This window comes from Anser anser (assembly GCF_964211835.1).
Source record: "Anser anser genome assembly, chromosome: 7".
In the NCBI taxonomy this organism is placed as follows: domain Eukaryota; kingdom Metazoa; phylum Chordata; class Aves; order Anseriformes; family Anatidae; genus Anser; species Anser anser.
The window spans coordinates 22,126,728-22,152,750 of NC_139727.1; the positions used below are offsets into that span (position 1 = coordinate 22,126,728).

At 40.8% G+C, this 26,023-nt stretch overlaps 2 protein-coding genes and 1 long non-coding RNA gene across 4 annotated transcripts; 2 read left to right on the plus strand and 1 right to left on the minus strand.

Annotated features, from left to right (window-relative positions):
* Positions 1-1,357: 1,357 nt before the first annotated feature.
* Positions 1,358-5,254, minus strand: ELOB (elongin B). Of its 2 annotated transcripts, none has more exons than XM_083844469.1 (2): positions 5,115-5,254; positions 1,358-1,926 (listed from the first exon to the last, which is right to left on the minus strand). In XM_083844469.1, the coding sequence occupies exon 2, from the start codon at positions 1,838-1,840 to the stop codon at positions 1,475-1,477; it is 366 nt and encodes a 121-aa protein (XP_083700595.1). In that variant the 5' UTR covers positions 1,841-1,926; positions 5,115-5,254; the 3' UTR covers positions 1,358-1,474. The 2 variants fall into 2 exon arrangements, with proteins under 2 accessions (XP_083700595.1, XP_083700596.1); XM_083844470.1 differs by having other exon boundaries at positions 1,358-1,908; positions 5,115-5,252.
* Positions 5,255-5,391: 137 nt separating this feature from the next.
* LOC310902627 lies at positions 5,392-9,026 on the plus strand. Its single transcript, XR_014586851.1, has 3 exons — positions 5,392-6,617; positions 7,293-7,395; positions 8,506-9,026. It is a non-coding gene; the product is annotated as an uncharacterized lncRNA (long non-coding RNA).
* A 4,105-nt stretch (positions 9,027-13,131) lies between these two features.
* NPY4R2 (neuropeptide Y receptor Y4-2) lies at positions 13,132-24,720 on the plus strand. Its single transcript, XM_083843913.1, has 2 exons — positions 13,132-13,292; positions 19,635-24,720. Exon 2 carries the CDS (start codon positions 19,753-19,755, stop codon positions 20,884-20,886), a length of 1,134 nt encoding a protein of 377 aa, XP_083700039.1. The 5' UTR covers positions 13,132-13,292; positions 19,635-19,752; the 3' UTR covers positions 20,887-24,720.
* The last annotated feature ends 1,303 nt before the right edge of the window (positions 24,721-26,023 follow it).

Here is a 26,023-nt window from a genome sequence, read left to right on the forward strand (position 1 = left end):
GTCTCTTTTTATCAGTCAATATTTCTCATTAACATCTTCCCTCACTCCCTTCTGAGTATCAGTTGGAAGTGGGGGACTCTTCCAACCCTCTTCAGTAGAAAGGGGTTAAATACTTAGAACAACCAAAATTGTATCAGAAATCAAGAGCGTCAAGCCAGTGCCACTTTACTTGGTGCTGCTCACTGGGAGCCAAGGACTTCAGAGGGTACCTAACTTTTCCAGCAAGTGTTGTGGGAAGTATCAACAACTTCACAGAGTAGATTGCGCTAGCTACAGCCCAGCTACATTAGTACAGCTGTTTATGTACAAAGGTGACAGGTCTGGAACTTCATTTTTGTTCTCTGCTAAAAAAACATTAAGTCACTAGATGGCATCCTAGTTCTGCAGCAGTGCTCCTGTATTGGAAGGAAAGGCTGGACAAACCAGATGTACAGATAGCATGAAAACCTAGATCCTGGTGCTGCTGGCAGGCTGGAGCTTTTTCATTTGTTCTAGTGAGGTTCAAGAATGCAAGCATCTTTTTAGAAGTATTCTTAATCTATTAATAAGGGGAAAAAACTCCAAGAAGCTGTCATGGACAGGACTGAGTAGCTTTAAGTTTTTGGACTCTGATAGACTGGCCTACTTAAATTATCCTTGGTAGAGGAGAAAGAAAGCTCAATAATAACACTACAAAGTTCTATTCAGGGAATAGATATATTAGCATCTCTAATTGTTACCAGAGGAAAAAAAAGACTAAAGAGTTTGATAGGACTGATCCCACGCTTTAAAGCATGTGGTGACAGACTTCCTTCTTGCAGACCTCTTATCAAGAACTGCAGTTTTAGTATATTCGTTTCTGACTGTACTGTCCTTTTTTAAGCTCTGTTGGAAAAAAACACAACACCTTTGTGCAGTCCTTGCCAGTGACCAAGCTCAATGTCAGATTTAGAAGTTTCTTGCGCATTGTATTAGTGCAATGTCCCTTAACTTGAAAGGACACAAGCTCCATTTTCTAAGCTTACCTCTGCTCAGGTCTTAGTCTTGCTTGCAGCAAGATTGTTAGAAGTTTATTCTGCAGCCCTTTCTCCCAAGATTTCCAGCTAAACTCCTCAGAAGCACTATTCTGGGGAGCCAAAATGAAGACTGATAGATCTCCTTGTCTACCAAGTTAGTCTGGGCAGCACTTCTTTCCCCAGAGCCAGAACCTCAGGACTGGTAAGGCCATGGGGATTGGCTGGAAGGAACACAAGTGGCAGAACATACCACTTACAATTCAGGAGGCACACATGCCATCAGCTGCTGCCATCTGAGAAAAGCCTCTCAGGAAACAGTTCTGTGGGTTGCCTGGGCACTACAGCACATTGACATCATGTAATTGAATTGCAATGCTTTATTATTCAGGTAGACAACTTTGGAAGGATGTGGATAGGAGCAGAATACATAGACAATGCCAGCTTCCTGTCTGGAAGAGGCAGAACAGAAGATTATAGTTTTAACGCAAGGCTTGCTCACTGGAGCTGCTACCAGAGTCCTGTGACTTCACGACATCAGGTAGCTCTGGGGTGCTTGAGAAGGGGTCAATGCGCAGTGGCTCAAAGGAGCCACTACCAGGTCTGAATAAAGCTAAGCCCACTGTGGCAGGAATATGAGGACGGCAGTTTTGGCTGCTTAAGCCACAGTCTAGCAAAGTTCTGTCGTCATCATCCAGCAGCTGGTCATCTTTGTAGAGCCTCTGCTCCTCCGGTGGCCTCTTCAGTATTCCCTCCACCACCTTTTTCAACTCATGCACAGTTGTCGTCTCTTTGGCCTCAGTGAAGATTGTCATCTTGTGACGTCGAATCATCAGGTAGACATCCATCACTGCCCAGGGGCTTCCTGCAGTCCTCTGTCACTGGGAAGCAGGTCTCAGTCCTCTTAGCAGGAAACCTGTGTTTTCAGGAATAACTGAAGTCAAGACAGAACTGTCGTTAGGTGATTAGACCCACTGGGGAAGGGTGGGTGGGGTGGGGGGTGAGGGGAATAGTTTACAGGAAGCTGCTCTGCTAGACAGACTGAGATTCTCACGGTCAGAACTATGGAGTACAAGTACAGCAAGCTCAATGACTTCTGAATTTCTACCTAGGTATCATCTAGTAGAGAGCTAGTACACTTAATGAGAATTTGTATTGCTTCAGCTTCTTTCCTGAAAGGATTTAATTCCTAAATCATTTGGGGCCACCCACATCTACCCAAGGTCCTAGACACATGCAACACACAGAAGATGGAACATGTGAGGATGCAAGCACACAAAGCAGTTGGGCTTTGTCTGTTCCTAGTCAGCCAAGAGACTGAAGCATCCCTGGTTCTTCCATACGCTTGGTAAGTGTAGGAAAGCTGACAAATACTGAAATAAGTACTGAAATGTTGGAAGTTGTCAACATAAGGGATAGTGTTACAGTATTACAGCTTCCTGCTCCAGCATCAGGAAGTCAGTTATCAGGTCTCATTGCCTAGCATCAGCGAGAAGAGGGGAGACTCAGTTTGGAAGTAACTTTTCTCCCTCAGCATTAAGATTAGAGATCCATGCCTGAGTCAGGAGCAGTCTGGGAAGGGAAATTACGTCTGGTAACATTAGAGAAAGATTAGAGAAAGAAGGAGTTCCTCAAAGTCCAGCCATTTTAGTACTTTATGGCAGTGCCAGTGCACAGTCCCTTGTCACATGTGGAACAAGTCACACCCAAGAGGCTTAAAGACTCTCTTCTGTCAAGGACATCTGCCCAGAGCTGCCATTACTGGTTCCCGCAGAGTTCAGGACCAGTTGCATCTAATCCCATTGACACCAGGCCCTACTTCCAGCTCCCTGGCAAAGCAGCCACATTTCAAGGGTATGGGCTGCTCTTGTCTTTGGGATGATTTATATGATCTGAAGGGAAACTAGAGTACTGCTCTCCCCACTGGAGCCCCCTGGAAGGGGTGTGAGACACTCCTCTGTATGAAGGCAAGCAGTGGCCAGATACCTACAGGCTACAACGCTGAATAGGCAGGCAGAGCTCTTGTTCACTAGGTCAGAGAGAGGTGGGTGGGTGGGAAATTTAAGCTTGTTTTTCTCTTCCTTTTGCACTTTGATATCACTGGCACAAACAAGCTTTCCATGACAAACCAAGGCTAGAGTTAATCCCTTGTATGGTCATACAGGCTAGATTATACCAAAGATAGTAACAGATGCAATAAAAGCAACTCCATTCCTCCAGTAGTTTCTTCCTATCCAACAGGGAAACGGATGTTTATTCCAGTCAGCATCCAACCCTAAGCAGTGGCCCATAGGCACTGTCATCTAAGCATTACCAATAGCCATAATGCCACATAACACCAACTTGCAGACATGCACATGTGCCTGTTCCAGCTGGAGTTTCCTGGGCTTTGCAGTGCGTTCTCCAGGAGAGTGGGAGAAAAGAGCCACAAGTACAGCAAAACCAACAAAATAAGAGGGAGCTGCTCTGGACTCAGACTCAAGGTTTATGTGTGGGCCAATTCCTGCTGAAGGCAAGCAGAACCTTGGGATCTACACACATTTGTAGACTAAGGCCTAAATTTTCCCCTTCCCAAACCCAGAACTGAAAGAAGGAAAAAAGCCAAGTTTACCTCTCTTCAACAAAGTGGAGTTATTACATTATATTTATGTTATCTTGCTGATCAGTTTAAAGAGTCAGGCCTGTTGCAAGAACAGCAATTAGAAAGCTCAATTATTGCTTCAAAGAGCATTTGGACACACAGGCATGCTGGACAAAATGGAGTATGCTCATAGGCTAAACAACCAGAAGTAACTCATTAAAAAAAAAAACAACACAGTGCTCCACACATATACAGAAACCTCTTCTATCTGCCCCAGACTAATAGAGTTACAAACTAACAGGGAGAGAAAGGTAGAGCTAGAGAAATGTTCATTTTAAATTTCCTTTAGGGACAGAATTTGGGCAGCATACACATGCATAACCTGAAAGCATCAGGAAGTCAATCCTGAATCCTTGCTGCAGAGGGAAGGTGGCACCACCTGCCACAAGGGATGGTCACACCAGTGCTACTGCACTCAGATAAACAGCAGAGTACATTCACATCACAGAGGAGGAGCAGTCCTCAGCCAGGCAAGCTAAATAAACCATCCCTTAACAGAGGGACCCACAGAGGACACAGTACTACAGCCCTGAGAGGCACTGTTCATTCATATCTACACAATGGAGAACCCTTTCTGCTCCTTCATTACCTACTTGACCTGGAAAACCTTATTTGCCTCAAGAGAAGATTTCTGAGCAGGTCAGCACAAACATTGACAGAGAGACAGGTTCAGCCTCTACTCTGTTACAAATCCCATAAACAACTCCCTCAAAGTTACAGACTTTCAAAAGCATTTGGTTTCTTCATTCTCAAGTCTACAATCCAAGTGGCCTTAAGCTGTCCACCCCCCCCGCCTTTTTTTTTTTTTTTTTAAGGAAAAAAAGGACAGAGCATACTTTAAATATACACATCAGGTTAAGGAAGTAGTGCTGCCAGGCTCTTCTGGCAGCAATAGCTTTGATCACACTGCACTTGCCTACCAGAGAAACAACAGGAGTAATAAAACAGTCATTAACATCATTACTTCTTTTCAAGAAATAAAAAAGTGAGCTTATTATTTTAAGGGAATCATTTAGAATACACCATGCCCTTTGAGTCAGAAGTTACTTATCACATGTCCTTGCAACTATACTATTATCACAGATACTATACACCTTAACAATAACCCATCAAGAAACAGTACAAGATTAAGAGTTACATCAGGGACAGGCCAGAAGTTTGAATATGATCCCATGTTTAAGGGTTTAATAGCATAAGAGAAACTGCAGTTTCACTTGATTTCCTCTAAGTGCCAAGGTCATTTTGAACAAATCATTCTTTTCAGACTGAAGTTCATTCCTTAAGGATTACAAGGGAAGTTTTTCCTTAAGGCACTTCATCAGACACCACAACTGTTTCCTAAAGCAGAACCACAGAGTGTAAACTACCACAATCACAAGGTTAACACAAAAAATATCAACTGCACTACAAGATCAGAAGCAAACTACTATAACAGCTCTAAAGTTTCTTGCTAAGTACACAAAAACAAGCAAACAACTTACGTAAATCAAATCCTCTATCACAGCAAGCAGCAGCCACTTTCCTTACAATAATTTGTTTCCTCTGGACCACTCCAGAGAGGGCATGTGCTCTGCCACTGTGCCTTTTATCCCCAAACCCCTTCCAGGGCAGCTTTGCTTCCTTCATTTGTCAATCAGTGGAAGCTGATGAGTAACCAAGGTGTCTAATCAAGGAAAGGCTTGCTGAAAGACCCGTGCTAATAGAATTATTGCAATTCATTATGCTGGGAATCCTCTGATAACTTTTAAAACTTGTTATGCCTGTGCTTCGGCTCAGCAAAGCAGTGGATTCCTACAGTCCCTGACACAGCTGAAGACAGTCTGGGATCTGTGCACGTTTTCCTGGCTGATTTTGATATGCAGCCTCATATACTGTGTATTGCAACAGTCTAATTGTGAAAGCCCTGGACACCTGTGGTAAAATGTCCTCATGATCTCCAGAAATAACGCTGTAAGATCCTAGGTGTTTCAGAGGCAGGGAATGCGTAAGGTAAAAGAAAACTGGAACTTTTGCTTCCTTTGCCTTCCCCAGTCCTTAGCATCACTATTGTTGTTGTCAGGAATCCATGAGTAACCAGCGTCCTGACTGTTACATTCAGTTCTGGACCAAGGCAATGCACACACAGCTCATCTCACTTTTGCTGACAAAAAGGTGCTATCTGTTCACGGTGATCTGTCTCTGCCTCCTCGGCCTGGCTTTGCATCAGCAACTGAGAGATACAACACTCTACAGCTAGGCCCTGCGGCTCACTAAGTATGGACAAAATAATGTGTCACATATGAAATAATTGAAATTATAATAAATCAGTCTGAGAACAGCAGCCACGTCTCCACACCACTGCACTGTATGAATGACCTGTTCTGTACCCGGGGTGATCTCCTTGCAGCAGGTCAGGCGAACAATAGTGTGCGGCTGCCTTGCTTTACATGTGCCCTTTCCCCACTGTTTCTTGATAGCCTGCCAGCTCTGAAGGCATAGCTTTTGGGGGGTCAAATTCTTCCCCTGACATCAGTGTGGATGTGGAGTAAATTAGTGTATCTGCTGTAGTTTCTTAAGATTTACGCTGGCACAGTGGAGATCAAGATGCCGACGTACATCAGTGCAGGCTTTTTGAGGTGACACCTTCTGATCGATGGTAAGAACAGGTTAGAGTGTCCACTGGCGCCCCGGGTGCTCACATTTACATCACCTCCCTTTGCACTGACCATTGTTTCCTCACTGTATATAAATAGACAGCTGCCCCTTATTTGAGGATTTGAGCAGTCCACGCAAGTATGGTAAGTCAGCAGCTTATATTCTCTCTCTATATATGTTTGTGTGTGCGTGTGTGTATGTACAGTGGAATTATTTTTCAAAACTACCTAGTTTTAAAGAAAGTTTCCCATTTCTTTTGTAGAAATTCTTGCTGGTCTTCTGCTTGATCCTTCTCTTCTCAGGGACTCTGTGTGATGCTCGCTGTTACTTTAGACCATCCAGCAAATACGGTAATGGCAAAAATACCTGACAACCCTGAAGCAGAGATTGAAAGCCTAATTATGTTAGAAATGTTGGAATAGTATAACACATTCTGTGTTGAAGAATGATCTGAACAGCTACACACTCATGTACCAACCCATCTGGACGCATCTCTGGACAGAGAGACACTATCTGATGGACAGCTGAAATTCTTGCCGGCATGGCAAAAAATATGTACTTTCAAGCAGCATTGACTAACTTGAGTGGTACCTGGCACTAAAATCAAAGCAAAAACTATACAACTGGTGTTTAAATTCAGTTTAGCAGAACAAGTTGAAACCTAATAAAAGTTGTGGAGGGAGGGAGGAAGGAGAAATTACAGTCTAGACTTGTATGATGAGCATGAGAAAGGGCAGAGAGATCCTACCATAGCCATCAGCTAAAGCATTTCACTAGCAGAATAGTGCTCCTCTAGTATGTGATTGCTACCACTTTATCATGATGTCATACACTCCAATCTCACACTACAGAAGCAAAGACATGGTATCCTTTCTGTAGAGCACTGTGTCACATTCTTCCCTGATGTGACTCTATGGAAATCAGTGATTTGATTGCCAGTCCACAAACATGAGACTGTGGTTTATGTCTATTAATACATGTTCATACTGAATTACTGACTATTATTTTCTGCTGTGTGCATGTAGGGTGCCTTTCAAACAGAAACCTTTATGTTTTTGGTGCGGTGTGGAAGACTGAAGATTGTTACCAATGCAGGTGTAAGATGAATGCAATGATTTGCTGCAGCTTGTAAGTTACCCTAAATTATTTTTTGGGTTTACTTATTCAGGAATTGGTTGAAATTTTCAGACTTAAAGAGCCTCAGTGACAGCATGCACTGGAATTTCATACTCCAGAAAAATTCCTCTTCCTGTTTCTCATTTAGCTCTAAATATGACCAAGCAGAATTATTTGCCAACAACACAGACTTTTTTGGGATATCACCTGGTCCTTCTTGTGATTCTGACACTGAGGTCATGGGTGTATGACAACTGGATGTATGATTCCCTCTATCCTCATTTTTCTTTCTCCTCGTGTTCAGCAGCTTGTTTATAGATAGCTAAACGCCCCATAACACAAATACATATGGACTCCTGAAACTGTGCTCCAGACCAGTGCCTGCCTGCAAGCATTTAATCAGGCCAGTGCTGCTCCACACCCTTCCCCGTGCTGCTACGAGCTCATCTTTCCTGCTTAGCACAACAGGACACACATGCTCTGCTCTGATCAATTGGTTTCTAAATCTTCTTGTGTGTTCCCATCTCATGGATAGCAGGTGGCACATCAAGGACAGATGTCTTCCTGAGTATAATAGGGTGGACCGATTATGTCCCCAGAAGGCTAAAAAACTTTTTGGGGTGAAGGATAAAGAGTCCCATACAGGGTCTATGAGGAAAGATACAACTTGAGGAACCTGTAGTGGGGAATATTTCTGGCTTTTCTCAGCCGTAAGACAAGGGGAGGTACCTCATCTGGGAGGTATTCATGCTAGGGTGATTCAGCACTCTTTAAATGGTTTGTTCTTAACAATAACAGCAAAAAAGCCTTAGCTTGAATGGGAAAGACAGAATGAATCCCCACTTGGTCTCTATGCAAGAATTTATACCAATCCCTAACAGAATGACCAGTGAGAAATGTATTTGAACTTGAAGACACAAGTAAATCATTTCATCTGTGACCAGACATGATCAGGGCTCTGTATTTCTCTTACTATAATCCCTAGCGCTTAGACTAATGGAGTCTACAAGCCAAACCAAGCCATAATGTATCTTCCCCAGATCGGCTATGGCTCAATAAGCACCCATATCTCAGTCCATACCTTAACTTCTGATTTTTGTCTTTGCCTTTTTCAAATGACAGAGTTGTAATCCCCAAGAATTATGACAGGGCAAACTGCGTTGGTCTGTTCCACAAGAAAAGCTGTTCAATCAAAGTAGTGAAGAAGACAAACCCTGACATAAGCTGCAAAGTCTACAATGGAGTTGGTTAAGTCCATGTGATGTGTTTCTCCTCTTCTGCGTGTCCCTGGAAGTTGAATATGTTCTGGATCTCTCATTTAGAGGAAATCAGCAAAGCAACATGGTTTCAGGAGGAATGGGTTCACCTCATGCCTTTTACAACTCTAATTACGGCATGTCTGTCTCATTTCTGACACTAGGGGGTTTGTCTTATTATATACACATTTGTAACAAAGCTTTACCATACATAATTTTGTGACTTTATTCCTGCTGGGATCCAGAGTTAAATAAATTTCCACATATACCATACTACTTCTTTTCCTTCCAAGTAGTTACTGAGTGGTCTTGTTGAAAACAGAAGAATTCATGGTGTCTATAAAAACATGGTTGCAAACCTAATTATTGATTTAGAAATCATCTAGCAATTAGAGTAACAGATATTACACAAAGCTGCCAGACAAATGGATTCATTATGCTATTACACCCATTGACATTTCTCCCAAGGACTTGTACACTAGAACAGGATAAAACAAAGCAGAAAACAGCCCTTTGAAAGCCTCCCCCAACCTGGTGCCTTCTGTAGGTCAATCCATTAGTGCAGATGTACAAGGGAACATATTTTTCAGGAGATAACTGGTGTATTACAAAAATGGCAAGCTCATTCCTGGGAGTCCAACCTATTGCAAAGAAATGCCATATAAATAGCTCTGTAGCCTTCCATACTGGTGTTGAATTTCCTGCAATAATCGTGTTTGGACCAAAGTCCAGTGACAAACAACCCTGTGAAAGCTGTTTGTATAGAAAACCCAGACTATAAAATATGTTTAGAGAGTAGACTTTAGGCGCTACACTGTGCCTGGTACAAAGTCCATGAGAGAGGTTTATATAAAAATATCCTATAAAACATATTTATACAATATAAAAAGCAATTATAACAAGAGCACTGTACAACTTTAAAGGCCCAGATAAATAATCTGAGTGAGTTTATTTAACGGTGACATCATGGGTGTTCTCTTCATGCCCTTTCTTCTATCTTGCTGAAGTGTATTACAAAGAAATATTTCAGCTGATGGAAACACCAACATATTTTTCATAACCATTGTGGTCTATTTTTAAGTGCAGTGTACATACTAAGGAAAACAGCTTACCAGTTTTTAGAAGAAAATCCATCCATGGCTCCGTCTACTACCAGAAAGTCATTAAGGTGATTTGAGAAAGTAAGTAAAATGAGAAATACAATTGTACAATTGTAGCTCCCTAAATCTGTGGCCCTCGGGATTAGCAGCTCCTTCAGACAGTATCTCCCAGTGCCTTTTTGGGAGTAAAGGAGTGCCTAGCCTAGCCCCAGGGAGTGCCGTAGCCTAGCCCCAGATTTGTTGCCCATTGTCTCTTCTGTGCTAACAGTCTGTGGGAAATCAGGTTCACTAGCTCCCACTGTTGAAGGAGGGGTATGAACAAAGTGAAGAAGGATGAAAATGATTAAAATATCAGTTCTTCCTGAGAGAGAGGGAGATTCTGACAAAACCAAGCAACCAAAACCAAACTTCTTCAAACTTCCTACAAGGATGCAATGTAGACCTGTTAAGCTTAGCATATTGATGGACTATGGTGCATTTTTTTCCATAATACTTTTGTCATCAAGTAGCCCATCCTATTCTTTGTGGACACTGTTTGCTCCCTGTTTAACAGTGCCAGAGAGAGCAGGACTGCAGACGATGGACCACAATTAGATTTCCTAAACGTACTGTAGGAGAACTGGCCTCTGAAATTCCAGGCTCAGAAGAGAGAAAGGCAGAGCCTCAGGGCTCCATCCATGAAGGCTGATATGGCTGGAAGCCTGACACAAGAATGTTGCAGGAGACCCTCGAAACATCCAAGGTGCAGTCATAGTCCCAGTGCTATGTCAATCCCCTTTCCTCCAGGGAAACAGTTTACTGTACCCAGTGAATATTTCTTGGTAGAGACTTTGCTATCACCATAACCTCTTGCAGAAATGAGTTATCTGGCCATCACAAAGAGGACTACGTCCCATGCACCTCCCTTGAAAGAGGTTGTCTTTGTGGAGTCCAACTGTCTTAAATAAAAATAAATAAAATAAAATAAAATAAAATAAAATAAAATAAAATAAAATAAAATAAAATAAAATAAATAAAAATAAAACACCTGTAGAGAAAAGAATTTGGTTCCCAAGTGCCTTCCCATAACAGGAGCACGTGCTGTGAACAGCAAATGGGCCCACGTGTTCTTATCACTCTGTGGGTAGGAGGACAGGCCTACGCTATGCCAGCCATAGTTTTACTCCATTTCCTATCAACTGTAAACAGAGTTTGGTCCATTGGTTGCTAGAGTCAATGTAAACCAACTGACAGGAACAGAAACAGCCACTCTGACCAGCCCGTGGCTTGCAGTAGCTGGACCTACCACCCTCCCGTGCTGCTTTGCAGCAGCAAGTATCCTGGATAAAAAGGAATTTCCATGCTTGGGCACCCTCTTACAAGTGCTGCTTGTGCATTTGCCAAAAGCCTTAGCAGGCCAGGATCCTGCAGGCGCAGACACTCTCCACAAATAACAGCTCAGTGGTCCCCATCATACAGTGCCAGATAGGACTCTAGTGCAGCCCCATTCACCTCACCAAAAATGGCCAGAACCTTGATACATCAGTTCATCCCCAAAATCTGTTAAGAAAGACCCTGATGCCGTAGAAAAATATCCATAGTGAGGTCATTTCCTGATCCCTGGGCTGCATAGGCCTGAGCAGCCTTTCAGGAAGAGCGCTGCAGCTGTTCTTCATTGCTTGTAAGAAGAGAGCAGATGTTAATTTGCTGGTTGGAGGCTCTGCCCAAAGGTCTGAACTGAGAGGATAAATGTGACACAGTGTGTCTTTAACTGTTCAGGAGGTGTGGAGATACTACTGGCAGACCACTTTCACAAGCTGAAGGGGAGAGGAAGAACAGCGCCATAAATCAAAATATTCCCCAGGAAAAGTACTGTCTGTTTCCTAGTGGTTTCCCTCCCCTTTCTTTAATGCTTTGAACAGCAGAACAAATAAACATACGATAAATAAATTAAGGAAGGAACAGAAGTAAACAGGCCAGCTAAATAAATCATTTCTGCTTTTCTGGCTCCAGTAAGATAGGAAGCCTCTACTTCCTAAGGAGCTGGCAAGAGGCTGAGGATCTGCATGGGCTGCTGCCTTCTCAGCTGGAAGCACAGGCTTCATGTCCCCTTCCCTAGGAAGATCAGAAAGGTCATCTCCTCCTGAGGGGTCTGGGTAAAAGGGAAATGCTGTTTAAAGCTAAGTGGTAAATAAAGCTCCTGAAAAAGAGGCTGGGAAGAATAAGTAACACAAAATAAGCAACCTGGGCATGCACTGAAGAAAGGAGCACTAAGGACCACCCCCTAGTTTATACCACTCATCATACAGATTCCAGTTTTAAGCCTCTCAGCATCATAAGATACAAGAAATGCCACATTATGCTAGAAATATTTTAAACATTTCTGTTTCTGCTTTATTTCTTTAATGAAGAAAGATGTCAGCTAAGAGCTTAATAGATGGGTACATCTCCTCTAATAGCTGGTACCAGAAAAAATGAAAGAAAGAATACGGTACAAATAAATGACTATTTTCACTGTTAGTTTAGTTGATAAGAGCTTGTAGTTATTTTTGATATTGAAATGTTTTATTTCTGTTGACATACTACACGCCTACAAATGAAAATACGGATTTACTACAACTACTTACCACATCTTTAGAAGGGCCCCAGAACAGCAGTAGGTAGAATAGACCTACCTTAGACTAGGTTAGTAGCTGACCATAGCTTAAAACACACTTTAAGTAAAGACAAAAATTAGGTTATTCTGGTATAGCCCTTGAAAATATTCTGTTTGTGTATTTTCTCAATGCAAGATAAAAATTTGCAACTCTGATTTCTGACTTGGATTTTCATGAGAAAGGGGGGAAACAAAACAAACAAACAAACAAACAAACAAAAAAGATGAAAGCTAGCACTTGGCAAATCCTTCTTTTCCTCCATTTCCAAATTTCTCAGTGCTCTCAGATTTCTGAGTTCTTTGCATGGGTAATAGTGCACATCTTCCCCTTCCACAAGCTGGATATTTAAGGACTTGAAGCCTGGATCCTTCTAAAATAAAATTCCAATTCTGCTCTTTGGTGGACTAGGGGTAGGGAGACTGGGGTGGAGAGAGGGAAAAAAAATGATACTGTCAACTTTTTTCTAAATGTATGAGGAAAAACTGTCTTTGAAACCTACAGAAATCTCACCTCAGGAAGGAGAACAGAGTGAGGACTCATTCCTGTACTTCGCCCCTCTCCTTCCACTCATGTACATGCTTGCGTGCAGCATGGGTGCACATAGTGCTTCAAATCGTTTCATAGCTCTTTCCTGGAGCTGCATGTCATCTGTAGAATTTCTACATTTACGGAACAGCAGAGGGAGCCCGAACTTTTAAGTCAGACCAACACCACGAAGCAGGAATAATTGGCTAAACTGAACAGAGGGAAGGGGGGGGAGGGAGAGAACTACCATCCAATTTACCTACAGAAACAGCGGGGAGAGCGTCTCCTCTGGATTGCTAAAACACAGAAGATCTTGCTTTGCTGCTACAACAGTCCTCTCTTCTTCCAAGGCAGAAATGGGCAGCAGCAGTCATTTTCTCCATCAGTGAGAGGTAAGAATTTCCTAAAGTATTTATTTCAGCATTGTAAGAGCTCAGATCTCTTTATCTCTTTATCACTTTTGATTGTCAAAAAATTATTCAACTTTCACGTGAGTGGCTGACAGATGATGCCATCATTATTAATTCCCTTTGTGCTCAGATCTTGCTCTGCCTTAGATAACATTTTCTGGTGAGAAATCAGTTAGTTAACTAAGGATTCACCTGAAACTTTAACCTAGGATGTGAGGCATGAACTATATATCAGAAATTTTTACAGTAGAGTTGCTGAGTTATTACATTAATACGATTTAAATAAACAAGTTTTAGAAGAATGTGAGAATATGAATTAAAACCAGTTTTGATATGATTGTTCATTCATTTAACTATTAGGGTAAACATGAAAGAATGAAAAGCATTCAATTAGCATTTGCATTTTAAAATTGAGCCCTTGGAACTGACAGAGATGTAAAGTTTAAATTCATCAGAAGCTGTTGATTCAGAGGCTTTGCCCAGACTGAATTCCTAAAAGCAAAAGATTCTTATGTAGTCCAGTTCCACAAAAAGTTGTGGATTTCTTGATGGTTTTAAACCCATACAGAAACAAGAGCAGAAATATGAAGTGAACTTGATCCAAAGTCCACTGGGATCAATGCGCTCTGAATTCAGTCACAAGGCAAGGAAAAACAGTAATAAATACTTTGCTCTGTTTGCATACTTTTAAGCTCTTTCCCTAACTCTTGTCCACCTCTGTTGTCAAGAGAGTTGTCTCCTCCACTAGACCTGTATAGCACCAAGCACAAAATGACCTATTCTCAATTAGTTTTTTCAACACCACCGCAATAAACATTAATATCATTATTAATGGTAACAATTTAGCAAGGTTTATAAAAGTGAGGGAGGCCTTAATAAATACTTAACTTTATCATTCAGCTTTGATTAAGGTTGTGCAAACAATTGTTTTTATCAGTCAGTGCCTGAACCAAAACATTAAAAGTATAATTTGAAAGGAAAGAAGACATTTTTCAGATGCAATTAAAAAAAAAAAAGTTATTTTGGTATGAATGTTACTTTTGTTTAATTGGAAATAAAATTTCAATCAATTTATGAGCTTTTTCCTTTTTTTTATTTAAATAAACAAAAGGACTTGAGCTTGGTACAGGATATGGTGATACCAAACCTGGTATTTAACCCATTGGAGCTGGTGATCCTCTGAGTTCTCCCTCCTCCATCCCATTCAGAAAAAAGCATTTGAATGGACATCTCTCAGCTCCATGAAATGTTCCTTTCCCATTGTTTTGTGGCATGTCTTACTGGTTTTAGAGTTCCTACCTAACCTACCACAACTTTTTTAAAGTTACCCTGGCATCATTCTGCAGGTTTGAGTTCAGAGAGTATGGATACACAACCACCATATGCCACCAAGCAGGTGACTATTTCTGACAGATTGATCCAGTCTTACTTATCATGAAAGGTCCAACCCCTGCACACCGGGACTTCTGCAAACTTTCAAGGTCAAAGAAGGAGATGGCAACTTCTTGGGAGATTTTTGAGGCTTGGTTGTGCTCCCTGCCACCTTGCAGTGTGCCACAAAGACTTTCTGGTTATCATTAATCCCAATACTTTTGGAACAGAATTTAACGAAGATGAAGATTAATAAAATGTTCACCACTAAATCTCATTATATCAAATCCCTTACAGACTTCACTTTGCTGTGACATGTCTGTGCATACTCAGTGACAGGTTCCCTCTTCTAGTTAAGTGTTGCTTTCCTGTGAGCCTATAACGATATCCACCTGATTTTTAACCCCTCTCCAAGATATAAGGTTAAACAGGGCAGTTCCGTTTTACTGAGATAACATAACTGCAGACAAAAATGGGGTACCGCTGTTAGTTACCACCATCTCCATTAATATCTGCAATATGGATTTCAGAGTTCTGGTAAACCTTTCCACTGCACATTTGTTTCTACTTTATAAGAGACAGCTCATAGCTACTTTATTCAAGTTAATTTGCATAACTTTTTAAATAAGTAATACAACCACTTGGCTGTAAGAATCACTTCTCTCATGAAGACCTATGGATTGAAAGCAGCAAACAGTGCTTGAGCTACTGATTAAGTTCTGAACTTGACAATTAATTCCTTCTGAGTACCAAATAATAATGACAAACACTGCAAGCATATTTTTTTTCCTTCTACCTATATCTAATGTAGAAATCGATCCACTCTGTCCATCACAGCTATATAGAAACTGGCGTTTGATTGCAGGGAGGGGCTGATGCTGATTAGCTTCGCAAGAAGGATCTACCCATTCCCAGTTAGCAACAGAACATATTATTAGCAGTAGTGCCATGCTTTATCCTGCCTCCAGAAGAAGTCTTCATAGAGATTTAAATGGCATGTCTTCAAGTCCACGGGTCTCTCTAAAGGGCAGTCATGTATTAACTGACTGGGATCACTTACTGTCTAGCAATCTCTCTTTAAAACCCACTGGGGAGTTCATTTTCTTCCCTGAGCCATTTCTGCAGAACTCCCTTTCTTTTGGAGATTTTGTTTTGGGACATATAGGATATCCCTTTATGAGAAAACGTTCAAACTGACTAATTACAGGTTTTTTTTTTTTTTTTTTTTTTTTTTTATATAGCCTGAGTTATATTTGTTACTTTAGAGGGCTGTGCTGTTTAGCAAGGCAAATTCTTCACACCTTGGCCGCTTTATTTCCTTGCTTCAAACAGGATAATGAATGTCTGTTAAAGACAAAAATGGAGAATCTAACTTAGAATAAGATTAAATTGGAAAGTCATTTTTCTTTTTCTGTATACAGTAAAGTTGCTGCAAACTTTTGTGATGCCTACCTTTCAGAGATGCCCCTCTTGCTGCATCAATTAGAAAACCTTGCTTTTGAAGCATGTTAGCTCTTATAACTGACCTCTTTCCTGAAGTTCAAAAGTTCTGCATGTATATATTCATTCATATTTATAACCTTCCCTCTTTAAAAACAAACAAAGAAAAAAGCCAACTCTTCCCCCAACTCCCTCTCCAAAGTGATTTAGGAAGTTTGTTACTCCTACAAGCCAATTCAGTATTGCTTAGTTTCTGGAGAAAAAATGTTGTATTTGTCTTTAATTTTTTGCTGTATTTTAGTGGGTAATTGACAAGCATTCAATACAGCAAGGGGAGCTAACACTCTTTTCTATGTGCATTGGTGATTTAGTTTATTAGCTAACATTTGACTGAACTGTCTAAACAGAGTAAGTCCATATTGATTATTACTAGCTCTTAATTTAGACCAAACCAAATGGCAATCAAACATTTTGAGATGACAAGCAATTTTGCAGCAACTGGCCCCAAGAATCTGTCATTTAAGGATACTGTAACAGGACACATAAGTATTACATTACCACAATACTTATTTTTCCTGTTTTTCTATAAATGTTTTTTTACATGATTGCCAGAATAAGAGATATAGAGAGCTCTGCATGTAAGTGAGCTAGGCTCTGACTTTTCCAAACACGCGAGGTTTGACAGGGAGTTTTAAGCCCTGCATAGTGTACCAAAGATTTCCTTGAGACACTCACATTGCACCTCCCTGTCTCACTCCCCTGGTCTGTGATAAGAGGGTAATTCCTTATATACCTGTGGGCAGTACCATGAGGATACATGACCAGGAAATGTTTGCCAGTCACTTTGTGAGAGACACCACAGAATGCAAAGTATTAAAGAGGGAATTCCTAAGCCAACAAAATGCATTGCAGAGCCTTCAGAGACATGGCAGTGCCATCTGCAACAAATGCACAGCCACATTCTCCTTGGCGTTCCTCTTGGGAACGTGCCCCTTAAAGCTGTGGGATCTAGCTTCCACTTTCCAGGTTGCTCCAATACTTCATTTCCTTGTTTAAATGTTATTAGTTCTCCTTACTGACCCCTCAGTGTGTCCAAAGCTGTCTGGCACCCTTGAGAGGGCTTACTCTGTGGGGCACAGATGTTTGTAATAACAGCACACATTTTTCAAGCAATATGAGAACCATGTATTTGTTGTCTGGGATACTGTAGCTAAGGATACTGGGCTGGGACTGTAGTAAAAAGCCCATGTGTTCACTTACAGCAGAGTCTGTTTGTCCTGTCCAAATGCCAAGACTGAGCTCCTTCAACTGGTACCAAATCATATTGCAGGCTGCTGATCCCTCTGCTCTATTCCGTATGCAGCATCTCCACTGGCCAGCAGTCACTAAAAACTAGGGGGCTGGTTGCTGGTTTTTCATTTGATCACCATCTTCATGCTGAGACAGACTCTCACTAACCCTCCGCATATGCAACTAAGCAATCTACACATCACCACTGCTGCTTTTAGTTTCAGAAAATTAATCAACCTGTTCGCAGGGCTTGAGTAACAGCACAAAAGAAAGTGGATAGGAAGAGTCACACCTATACCCACAATTTGGAAAATTTCTGTCATCCTCTTTAATTAAGATTTAAACTGCTGAGAAAAGAGCAAGAGGAAAAAAAGGTTAGAATATCTTACTCTGTCAACCATCTCTGACATACAGATAAAGATAGATGACAAAGACAGATAAATCAGCAAGTTTAAAAAAAAAAAGGGAATTGCCTCTACTAATTTTTGCTGATCAAACAGAACAACATCACAAAACACCTTTATATTTACTGTACACTATGCCTTTGTTATCAGTTCTGGAGATGCAATGCTTCAGAAAGAGAAAACCAAGGCAAACAAAAGAGGTTAGCATGGTGGGTGGACACTTTTTTCTAGAGTGTTAGTTACCTTTATGCATGCAGTTGCTCAGCAGTTAATGCTACTCAAACAGTGATAAGCTCTCTATACCATTTTATTTATGTATTAATTTTCTGACCACTTGTTTTTCTGAAGCTCTGAGAAATTTATCACAACCTCACAAACTTGTTTGAGTAGCAGTTTATTGCTGAGGAAAGGCTTGTGCAATGGGTAAATAGTGTCATTCCCTGTGTATTTATTTACTTTTCACATTACAAGCCTTCGTACAGCATGTAACTGCCTCTGACCTGAGAAGGGCAGGGTCAGATTTTTTCTTCTAATCCTGGACAAGGAAGATGTGGACTCCAAAGTCAGGATTATAGAGCTATGGCAAGGAGTAGTCACTTACATCAATGTATCCCAATGCCTGGCTGAAGGGAAGGAGCTAGTAACAAAGAGGAAAGAGGATATTATCCTCCATGCAGAGTGGGAAAGGGAACTGGGAAGGACGGGTGGTGCCAGGTGATCACGGCAGCCTCCCAGAAGCCTTCTGGTAGAGCCCAGGCACTCCTGTGGTGGAGATTTCCAAACACATACAACCCCAATTAACTCTGTGGGGTCGGTTCCCTGAGCCCGTTGAAAATCCCAGCTCAGGGATTGCAGCCACGGCTAAGCAGCAGTCCCAAATGCCTATGCAGAAACAGCATCCAGTAGATAGCACATGCTGCTACAACACTTGAGCTCTCCCAGTTAAAAAGAGAAAAGTTCTACTGAGGAAGGAAACTTATTGCAAGAAATTAAGAGAAGTTGTCAAAACCACCCATTCTTAAAGCCAAAATCAGGAGATTGGAATATATCCCTGATAAGCCCTACAATGGCCACATTGGCCACCCAGAAGAACGTATCAGTGCCCTGTGGGCACTGGGGTTCATCTAGAAAGGGGAAGCAGGGAATTTGGACTGCAGTTCCCATGACCTATTGCAGCCGCACAGAAGCTGGAAAATAATGAATTTCGAATTCCTTCAGACTCTTTCAAAATTGTCCCATGTTATCCCTCCTGAGGATATGAGCCTGAATTTTTGCATGGTGATCCTGTCTCAAGCAAATGTGGTTTCTGGCTACAATTATGATTTCAGTGCACAAATTAACTCACATTAAGATATGATAGTGTTAGTTTTATGCAGTTAATATGCCTTAGTTTTTGCATTGATGTTTAGCTTGACTGAAGGAAAATGCAGCCCCAACACAGGGCCTTCCACTCACTTTGGGATCAGAACTTTGCAAATCCAGAATCACACATGATTTTTATTCTCAGGTGTGTTTTGATCCAACTTTCTACTGCATTTGTCATGTTTAAGATACTGCACTGAGTTAAGTGATGAAGTGAAAATATTCTTAAATCCCTAGGGTAACCTCATAACCAGTAAACACAGTTAATCTATTTCTACAGATTTCCACTAGACCACACTCTAGCAAATTGTTCCATGTCATGATCTGATAAGCCATATGAAAGGGAGCTGAAGACACAGAGTCATTGGTGTTTGCTTCTCTGTCCCACTGCCCTCCACTACCCTTTTGACTAGTCTTTTGTGGCATAACTAAGTAATCTTTTTCCTTTCCTTTGCAGGCATATCCAAACCTTCTGCAGCCAAACAGATACAACCTTTTTAGAAGATAAAACCTTTTTAGAAGACCCAGACTATATTTGATTATCGCCTTTTTGGATAAACATTTTGGGGTCCAGGATGAATAAGACAAGGTCTGTTCATGATGGTTTTCCTTTCCTGAACAGTAAGAACTTGAGCTCAAACCGAAGCTTCCCCTCACACCTTTCTAATCAGTGCAGGAATGTCACTGACCTCACTGTTTTTCTGGCCACCTCTTATAGCTTGGAGACAGTCCTAGGCATTGTGGGAAACATCTGCCTGATTGCTGTCATAGCCAGGCAGAAGGAAAAGACCAACGTCACCAACATCCTAATTTCCAACTTAATAATTTCAGACTTGTTTATGTGTCTTGTCTGCCTGCCTTCCACCATTGTTTACACCATGATGGACTACTGGATATTTGGGGAGGTCATGTGTAAAATGACCTCTTTCACTCAGTGCACATCTGTGACAGTGTCAATACTATCCCTTGTTCTTATTGCTCTGGAAAGGCACCAGCTCATCATAAACCCAACTGGCTGGAGGCCAAGTATCTCCCAAGCCTACCTAGGAATTGGAGTCATTTGGACTTTAGCATGTCTCATGTCCTTGCCCTTTTTGACCACGTCCGTCTTGTCTAATGACTTGTACCAGCAGCTTTCACACATCATGAATTTTTCCAGTGACAAGGCCATATGCATTGACTCATGGCCTTCCGAGCAACACAGACTTATCTACACCACCACCTTACTGCTCTTGCAGTACTGCATCCCACTGTTCTTCATTATACTTTGCTACCTGCGTATCTACTTACGCCTACAGAAAAGAAAAGACATGTTTGAGAAGAGCGAATACAGCAACCGAGCAGTTCAGCTGAGAAGGATAAATATTTTGTTAGCATCCATGGTTGCTGCTTTTGCTGTTTGCTGGTTACCACTGCATGTTTTCAACACCATTGTGGACTGGAATTACAAAATCATTTCACCTTGCCACCACAATCTGATCTTCTCATTGTGCCACCTGGTAGCCATGGCTTCCACCTGTGTCAACCCCGTTATCTATGGTTTCCTAAACAGCAACTTCAAAAAAGAAGTGAAGTCGCTGATTCTGAGCTGCCAGCATAATTCAGTAACTGCATCCATGGAAGAATATGATCATTTACCTTTATCCACCATGCAGACTGAAATCTCCAAGGGCTCACTGATGTTGAACTGCAGACATAATTCCATTTAGCTAGCAGAAAACATTTCAGAGGGTTGCATTGACACCACACACCAACAGTACCTGTGAGTATAAAAAGCAACTGATGATGCTGCAGCTGGGATGCAAACAGGAGCCCACTGCTGCCTGATTTTTGGAAGGACAGGCGAAGGAAGTTCATAAACGTATACAGTAGCTCCTGTGGTGCCCAAGCTGTTCACATCACTGAGGCGGTACAGACGTTGAGAAGACTGGGCTGATGTGTAACTGGCTGCTCTACCAGCTCAGTAACTAAGCTGCAGCTGCACATAGACTGACGTGGGGTTCATTAGCTAAGCTCACATCTCCACCACGGCCGAGATAGAATCTCAGGCTTCCAATATCAGTTCTACGGGCTGCCAAAAGCCGCATTAGTGAAGGCTTCATTTTTCAGTATTAGTAAGATTTTTCTGCACTGATGACACACCAGTGGAACAGAGATATGTAAATATATACATTTTTGTGCTTTACTAACTCTGACAGCTTGTTAGGTAACAGTAATGTATCAACAGATCTAGTTCACATCAAACTGGATGCCTGGAATTTCTCATCATACAGGCCTGGGAATAGCCACTTGGCAATACCAAGTAGGGACACAGAACAACAATCCTGTTACATAAAGAAGAAAGTTACTTATAGAGGAATAGTGGCAAATGAAAACATTACTCTGTGGATTAAACCCCCGAAGCACACAGACATGATGCAGAGCACTTTTTTTAAATAAATGAAAAACAGTTGCAGATCTATGTGGAAACAAATCTGGTTGATTTTGCAATTCCTGCTGCTGCCAGTCACAGAGCTCCACAACGCTAAAAGTGCATGCCATGATGATAAGAAGTGGCTGGATTACTGGAGCTGTTCCAGACCTCAGTAGCAAGATCTCAATTCTGCTTCAGCAGCAAAATACTAATTAGCTCCTTGGTACTTTAACTGCAGGGTGTCTCATTCAGAAAGTCTGAATGATCATGAAAAACTGTTTGTGGGAGCCTTGTATTTTCAGAGTGCATACACTCCCGAAGAAATAAGCATACACATGGAGGTTTTCTGTTTCCTGTTAAAATAAAACCAGATATCAGACACCCGTCCCACTTGCTGGCATCAGCAACAAAGATGGAGCTGAAGCTCTGACAAATCAATAGAAGGTCAGTAAAAATAGCACAAGTGGAATCCAGGTCAGGTGGAAACACAAATCTTAAAGCCAAGCTACATGTAAATAAGTAGTATTGTCTATTTTGTCTAATTGCTCTACTGAAGCGAGGGTCATGCTTTTTAAGATGTGTGGTATTTTCAGTCTTTGTCCACAAATTGGCCCGGTGACTGCTGAGAAACCAAGAAGTAGTTATACCCAAGAAACCCATGCTGAGGAACAAAATGAAATAAAAAAATATATAAATAAATTAGAAGGCAAGTGTATAAAAGGATACCAACATGTTAATTCAAGGTGCTGTAGGCTAATAGTAAAGAAATATGGAACTGTATTCTGTCCTGTGTTGTTAAACTAACCTTAGCAGAAGACTGGACTAGGTGACCAACTGAAGTCACTTCTAACCTGAATTATGTTACGCTAAGTAGTCATTACTTATTGTAGTCAATGGGATTGCGTGGAATTGAAGCTATCTAATGCACAGTTATGCAGAAAGCTTCCCTTAGCTGGAAGCTCTCCAATTAGATGACTGGTAAACAATTAAGTGAGCTTCCCATGCTGTGGTCTGACAAGCAATATGGACTTTGGACAAAGCATCTGAAGACAAGATCAAACTCTTACACTGTGGGGTAGCAAGAGCTATCAACAAAGATGAATTCATATCTGCAACTGGCAGAGATGGCAGGTTATCCCTTGCCATGAGCTGGGACACAGAAATCGGCGGCAAAGCTTCAGGTTTGGACATTGAATTCTTGCATGCAGAGTCGTAAGGAAGAAGCTGTTCTGACACAGCCACCCTTCTAATTCTGGGCAGAACCTATATATCTCAGTAAGAGTTCTTGCGTGATTTCCTTCTGCATCTTCTTCAGTTATCTGGCAAGACGGTTGCTCCTTTCACATGGGCTTCTGCTTTCTTTTCTATTGTATTTTTTGTTGTTACTTGTTGCAGTATGAGAAGTAGTTTCTCTTGATTTCTTTGTACTCAGTGTCATTTCTAGACTGGACATTGATCCCATTAGAAACACAGAACAAGAGGACTCATCTTTATCTCAACCACAGTTTGAAGTTTGCTACTGTAACTGAAACCAGAGCTGATATAACCATGCAATGCTGAGTAGTAAAAATATATTAATTTCTCCTAATCAATTTTATTTATACCAAAACTGTATTGTATTATTTGAGAGCTTAAGTACTGATTAAATTTTATGGTGTTTTTATATTTAGGGTCCATTTCACCCAGTTACTCAAGTAATTCTGCCTGCTTCCTGCTCTTTTTTGTAATTTCAACATTTAATTAATGTGCATATCAAGCTATAGTAAGAATACCCTGCTAAACGTGAACATAGAAGATTAGCTGATTTATAGTCTTAAATGTACAGCTTTTCAAGCACCACTCTGTGAAATGGAAACACAATTACCCTAAGGTTTTTTAATACCATGAGCATGTCTTTGGCGCTAGTTCTAAGTGAAAACTTTTTGATAGAAAACTTGCATAGCTCTTATAGCAGGTCTCTGACATACCATATTTGCATTGTTCATCAAGTGCCAGTTCTTCCTGCAATGGCAAGAAGTATCTGACTCTTTCTTAAACTGTGATTCTTGCGGCCATTTGTACCCACAGTTACAAGTAAGTATGCAAAGCAAGCAGATCCAATTTTACAATAACCCATACTGACACAAACAGGAATGTATCTTCCTCTAGTGAAGAAGGGAAGTGTCAAGCTTGGAGTCAAGTACCATTTATTGCTAATGGACTTTGGGCTGGATAAACTAAAGGGTTTAGACATTAAAACCCACTAAACTCCACCCAAACATCTAAGCACAAAATGCAGAGCCTGAAAATTCCCAGTCAGCTGCTGCCTATTCATCCCGAGGCACATGCTTCAACATCTAAAATTCCCTAGGTAACTAAACATAAAGTAAATCCAGAAAAAAAAAATCTAAGTTCCAAGGGGCTAACCATATATGCCACATATAAGCTCTATCTTCATTTACACACTGGGCATCATGCTGTCACAAATAGCCCTAACAGGAAAGGTGCCTTTATCACCACATCTTCATTCTGCTTGGACATAATGGTGCATAGAATGTAGCTGTGCACAAAGCAGTAGAAAATATTACGCTGTTAGTTTTCACAAAGAGCTCTAGCAACTGTTCTCTGTCCCCTTTGAAGGCAAAGGCACCAGACTGGATGTAATTATTCCTGCATGACTCTTGAAAGAGCCTTTTCATTTGTTGCTTTGTGGCTTTAACACAACCAAGAAGGGATCCGTCTCTTTAGTCCTGGAAGAAGGTAACAGGACAGAAATAGATTACATACATTTTACCCACTTGTAAATAACTAATAACTTGATTTAAGGATCAAGCACTTCTGTGTTCATTGTACTACAGCAATGCTTTTTAGTATGCTCTTTAAAAAGTCATGCTACTGAGTTACAAAGGTGATGTTGGGGAAACGTGCTGGAGCTATGTAAACCACAAGTTCATACACTTCTAAGACTTCTCCCTGATTTTTTGTTTGCTTGTTAAAAAAAAAAAAAAGCTTTTTATGTTCCTGCCTCTTGTGACATGCTGTAAAGAGATAGTAAGATTTTTCAGAGCAAGAAAACAACTTATTGGTGTGATATAAGTGGCACACTTTGGGAAGTCTAGTAATAACTAATAAAATAATATTGCCTCTGTTACTTTGTCTCTGCTTCTATAAAGTAGCATAATACTAATCATAATATGAAGCATATAATGTTTGGTTCTCAAATAGTGTTTTTCAAGAGAAAAAAGTTAAACATAATCAGTGACTCTTATACAGTTTATTACATTCACACACACAAGGGAAAAAAGTACAATAGCGTTACCTGTTACATGCCTGGGTTATTGATATATGGCATAAAATGATAGCAGCAGCAGTTGGTAATGATGTCACTAAGGGTACACACTGCAGGTCTGCTATTTTCAAATGCAGTTGTACACAACCATACAAAGTGTTGCAGTCTAACACAGCTTATGGTAAATTAAGACATTGCAACCTAAGAACCCATTAAGGGATGCTTTTACTTTGACCTATGTGTCTTCTCACACTTTGACCTGATATTTCTTTTATAGGCTATTCTCTTCTAAATTGCTAGTCCATGGAATACTAGCTGATATTCAGAATGTATTGAACATTGATTTCAATAGAAATTGTTGCCTAGCGTCATGAGTAACCTGGGTTTAAATTTTATGAACAGCAGCATCCACAGAGCTTTTATGACCTTCCCTCACTATCGCAGTTTGCTTAACAAAGTCACTTCTTTGAACTCAGGAAGTCATAAGTAGAATAAGCCTGAGATTTATACTTTTGTATAATGCCTTTTCCTGCCAGACAATGCTCATTAGGCCTTAGTCAGAATTGTTTTGTTATCCTTCCAATAAATGCTTAGTAAACATGAAGCCCAGTAGCAGCACAGAGATTATATGATGGAAAGCCAGGATGAAATTGAACACCAGTGGTTTCTTTATTTAGAACTTAAATTGATGAGACTCTACTCCACTTTTGTAGGAAGCATTCAGTTATAGAGTGCTGTAGTATTCATCCCATATGCATGAACATATTTGGTCCAGTAGCAACTATAGTAAAGATTATCAGCCGTAGTACTAAAAAGAGTTTTAGTCATGGTACACAAAAAATATGGCACTGCATTTTTTTTCTACCAATTGGCGAAATATGCAAATAGCACAATATGCAAAATATGTGGGCTATGTTAGAAATGGTGACATAATAATAATAGTACATGTTTTCTGTAGAATATCACAGGTGCAAGTACAGCTTGATTTTATTAGGCTCAAGATGCAACCCTGGCAGTAGAAAGATAATTTTTGTTAATTACAAGCTATGATGACATGCAGAACATGAAATTTGCACTTTGACCCCTAAAAATAGGGCTTTGTTTTATTCTTAAAGCCTTTTTCAGGTAAAAATCTCTGTCCTTTGAATACAATAATTGTAGCTCA

Bases quoted from the DNA above. Each gene is read 5' to 3' on its own strand.
- ELOB (XM_083844469.1), bottom strand. From the start codon at position 1,840: ATGGATGTCTACCTGATGATTCGACGTCACAAGATGACAATCTTCACT.
- NPY4R2 (XM_083843913.1), top strand. From the start codon at position 19,753: ATGAATAAGACAAGGTCTGTTCATGATGGTTTTCCTTTCCTGAACAGT.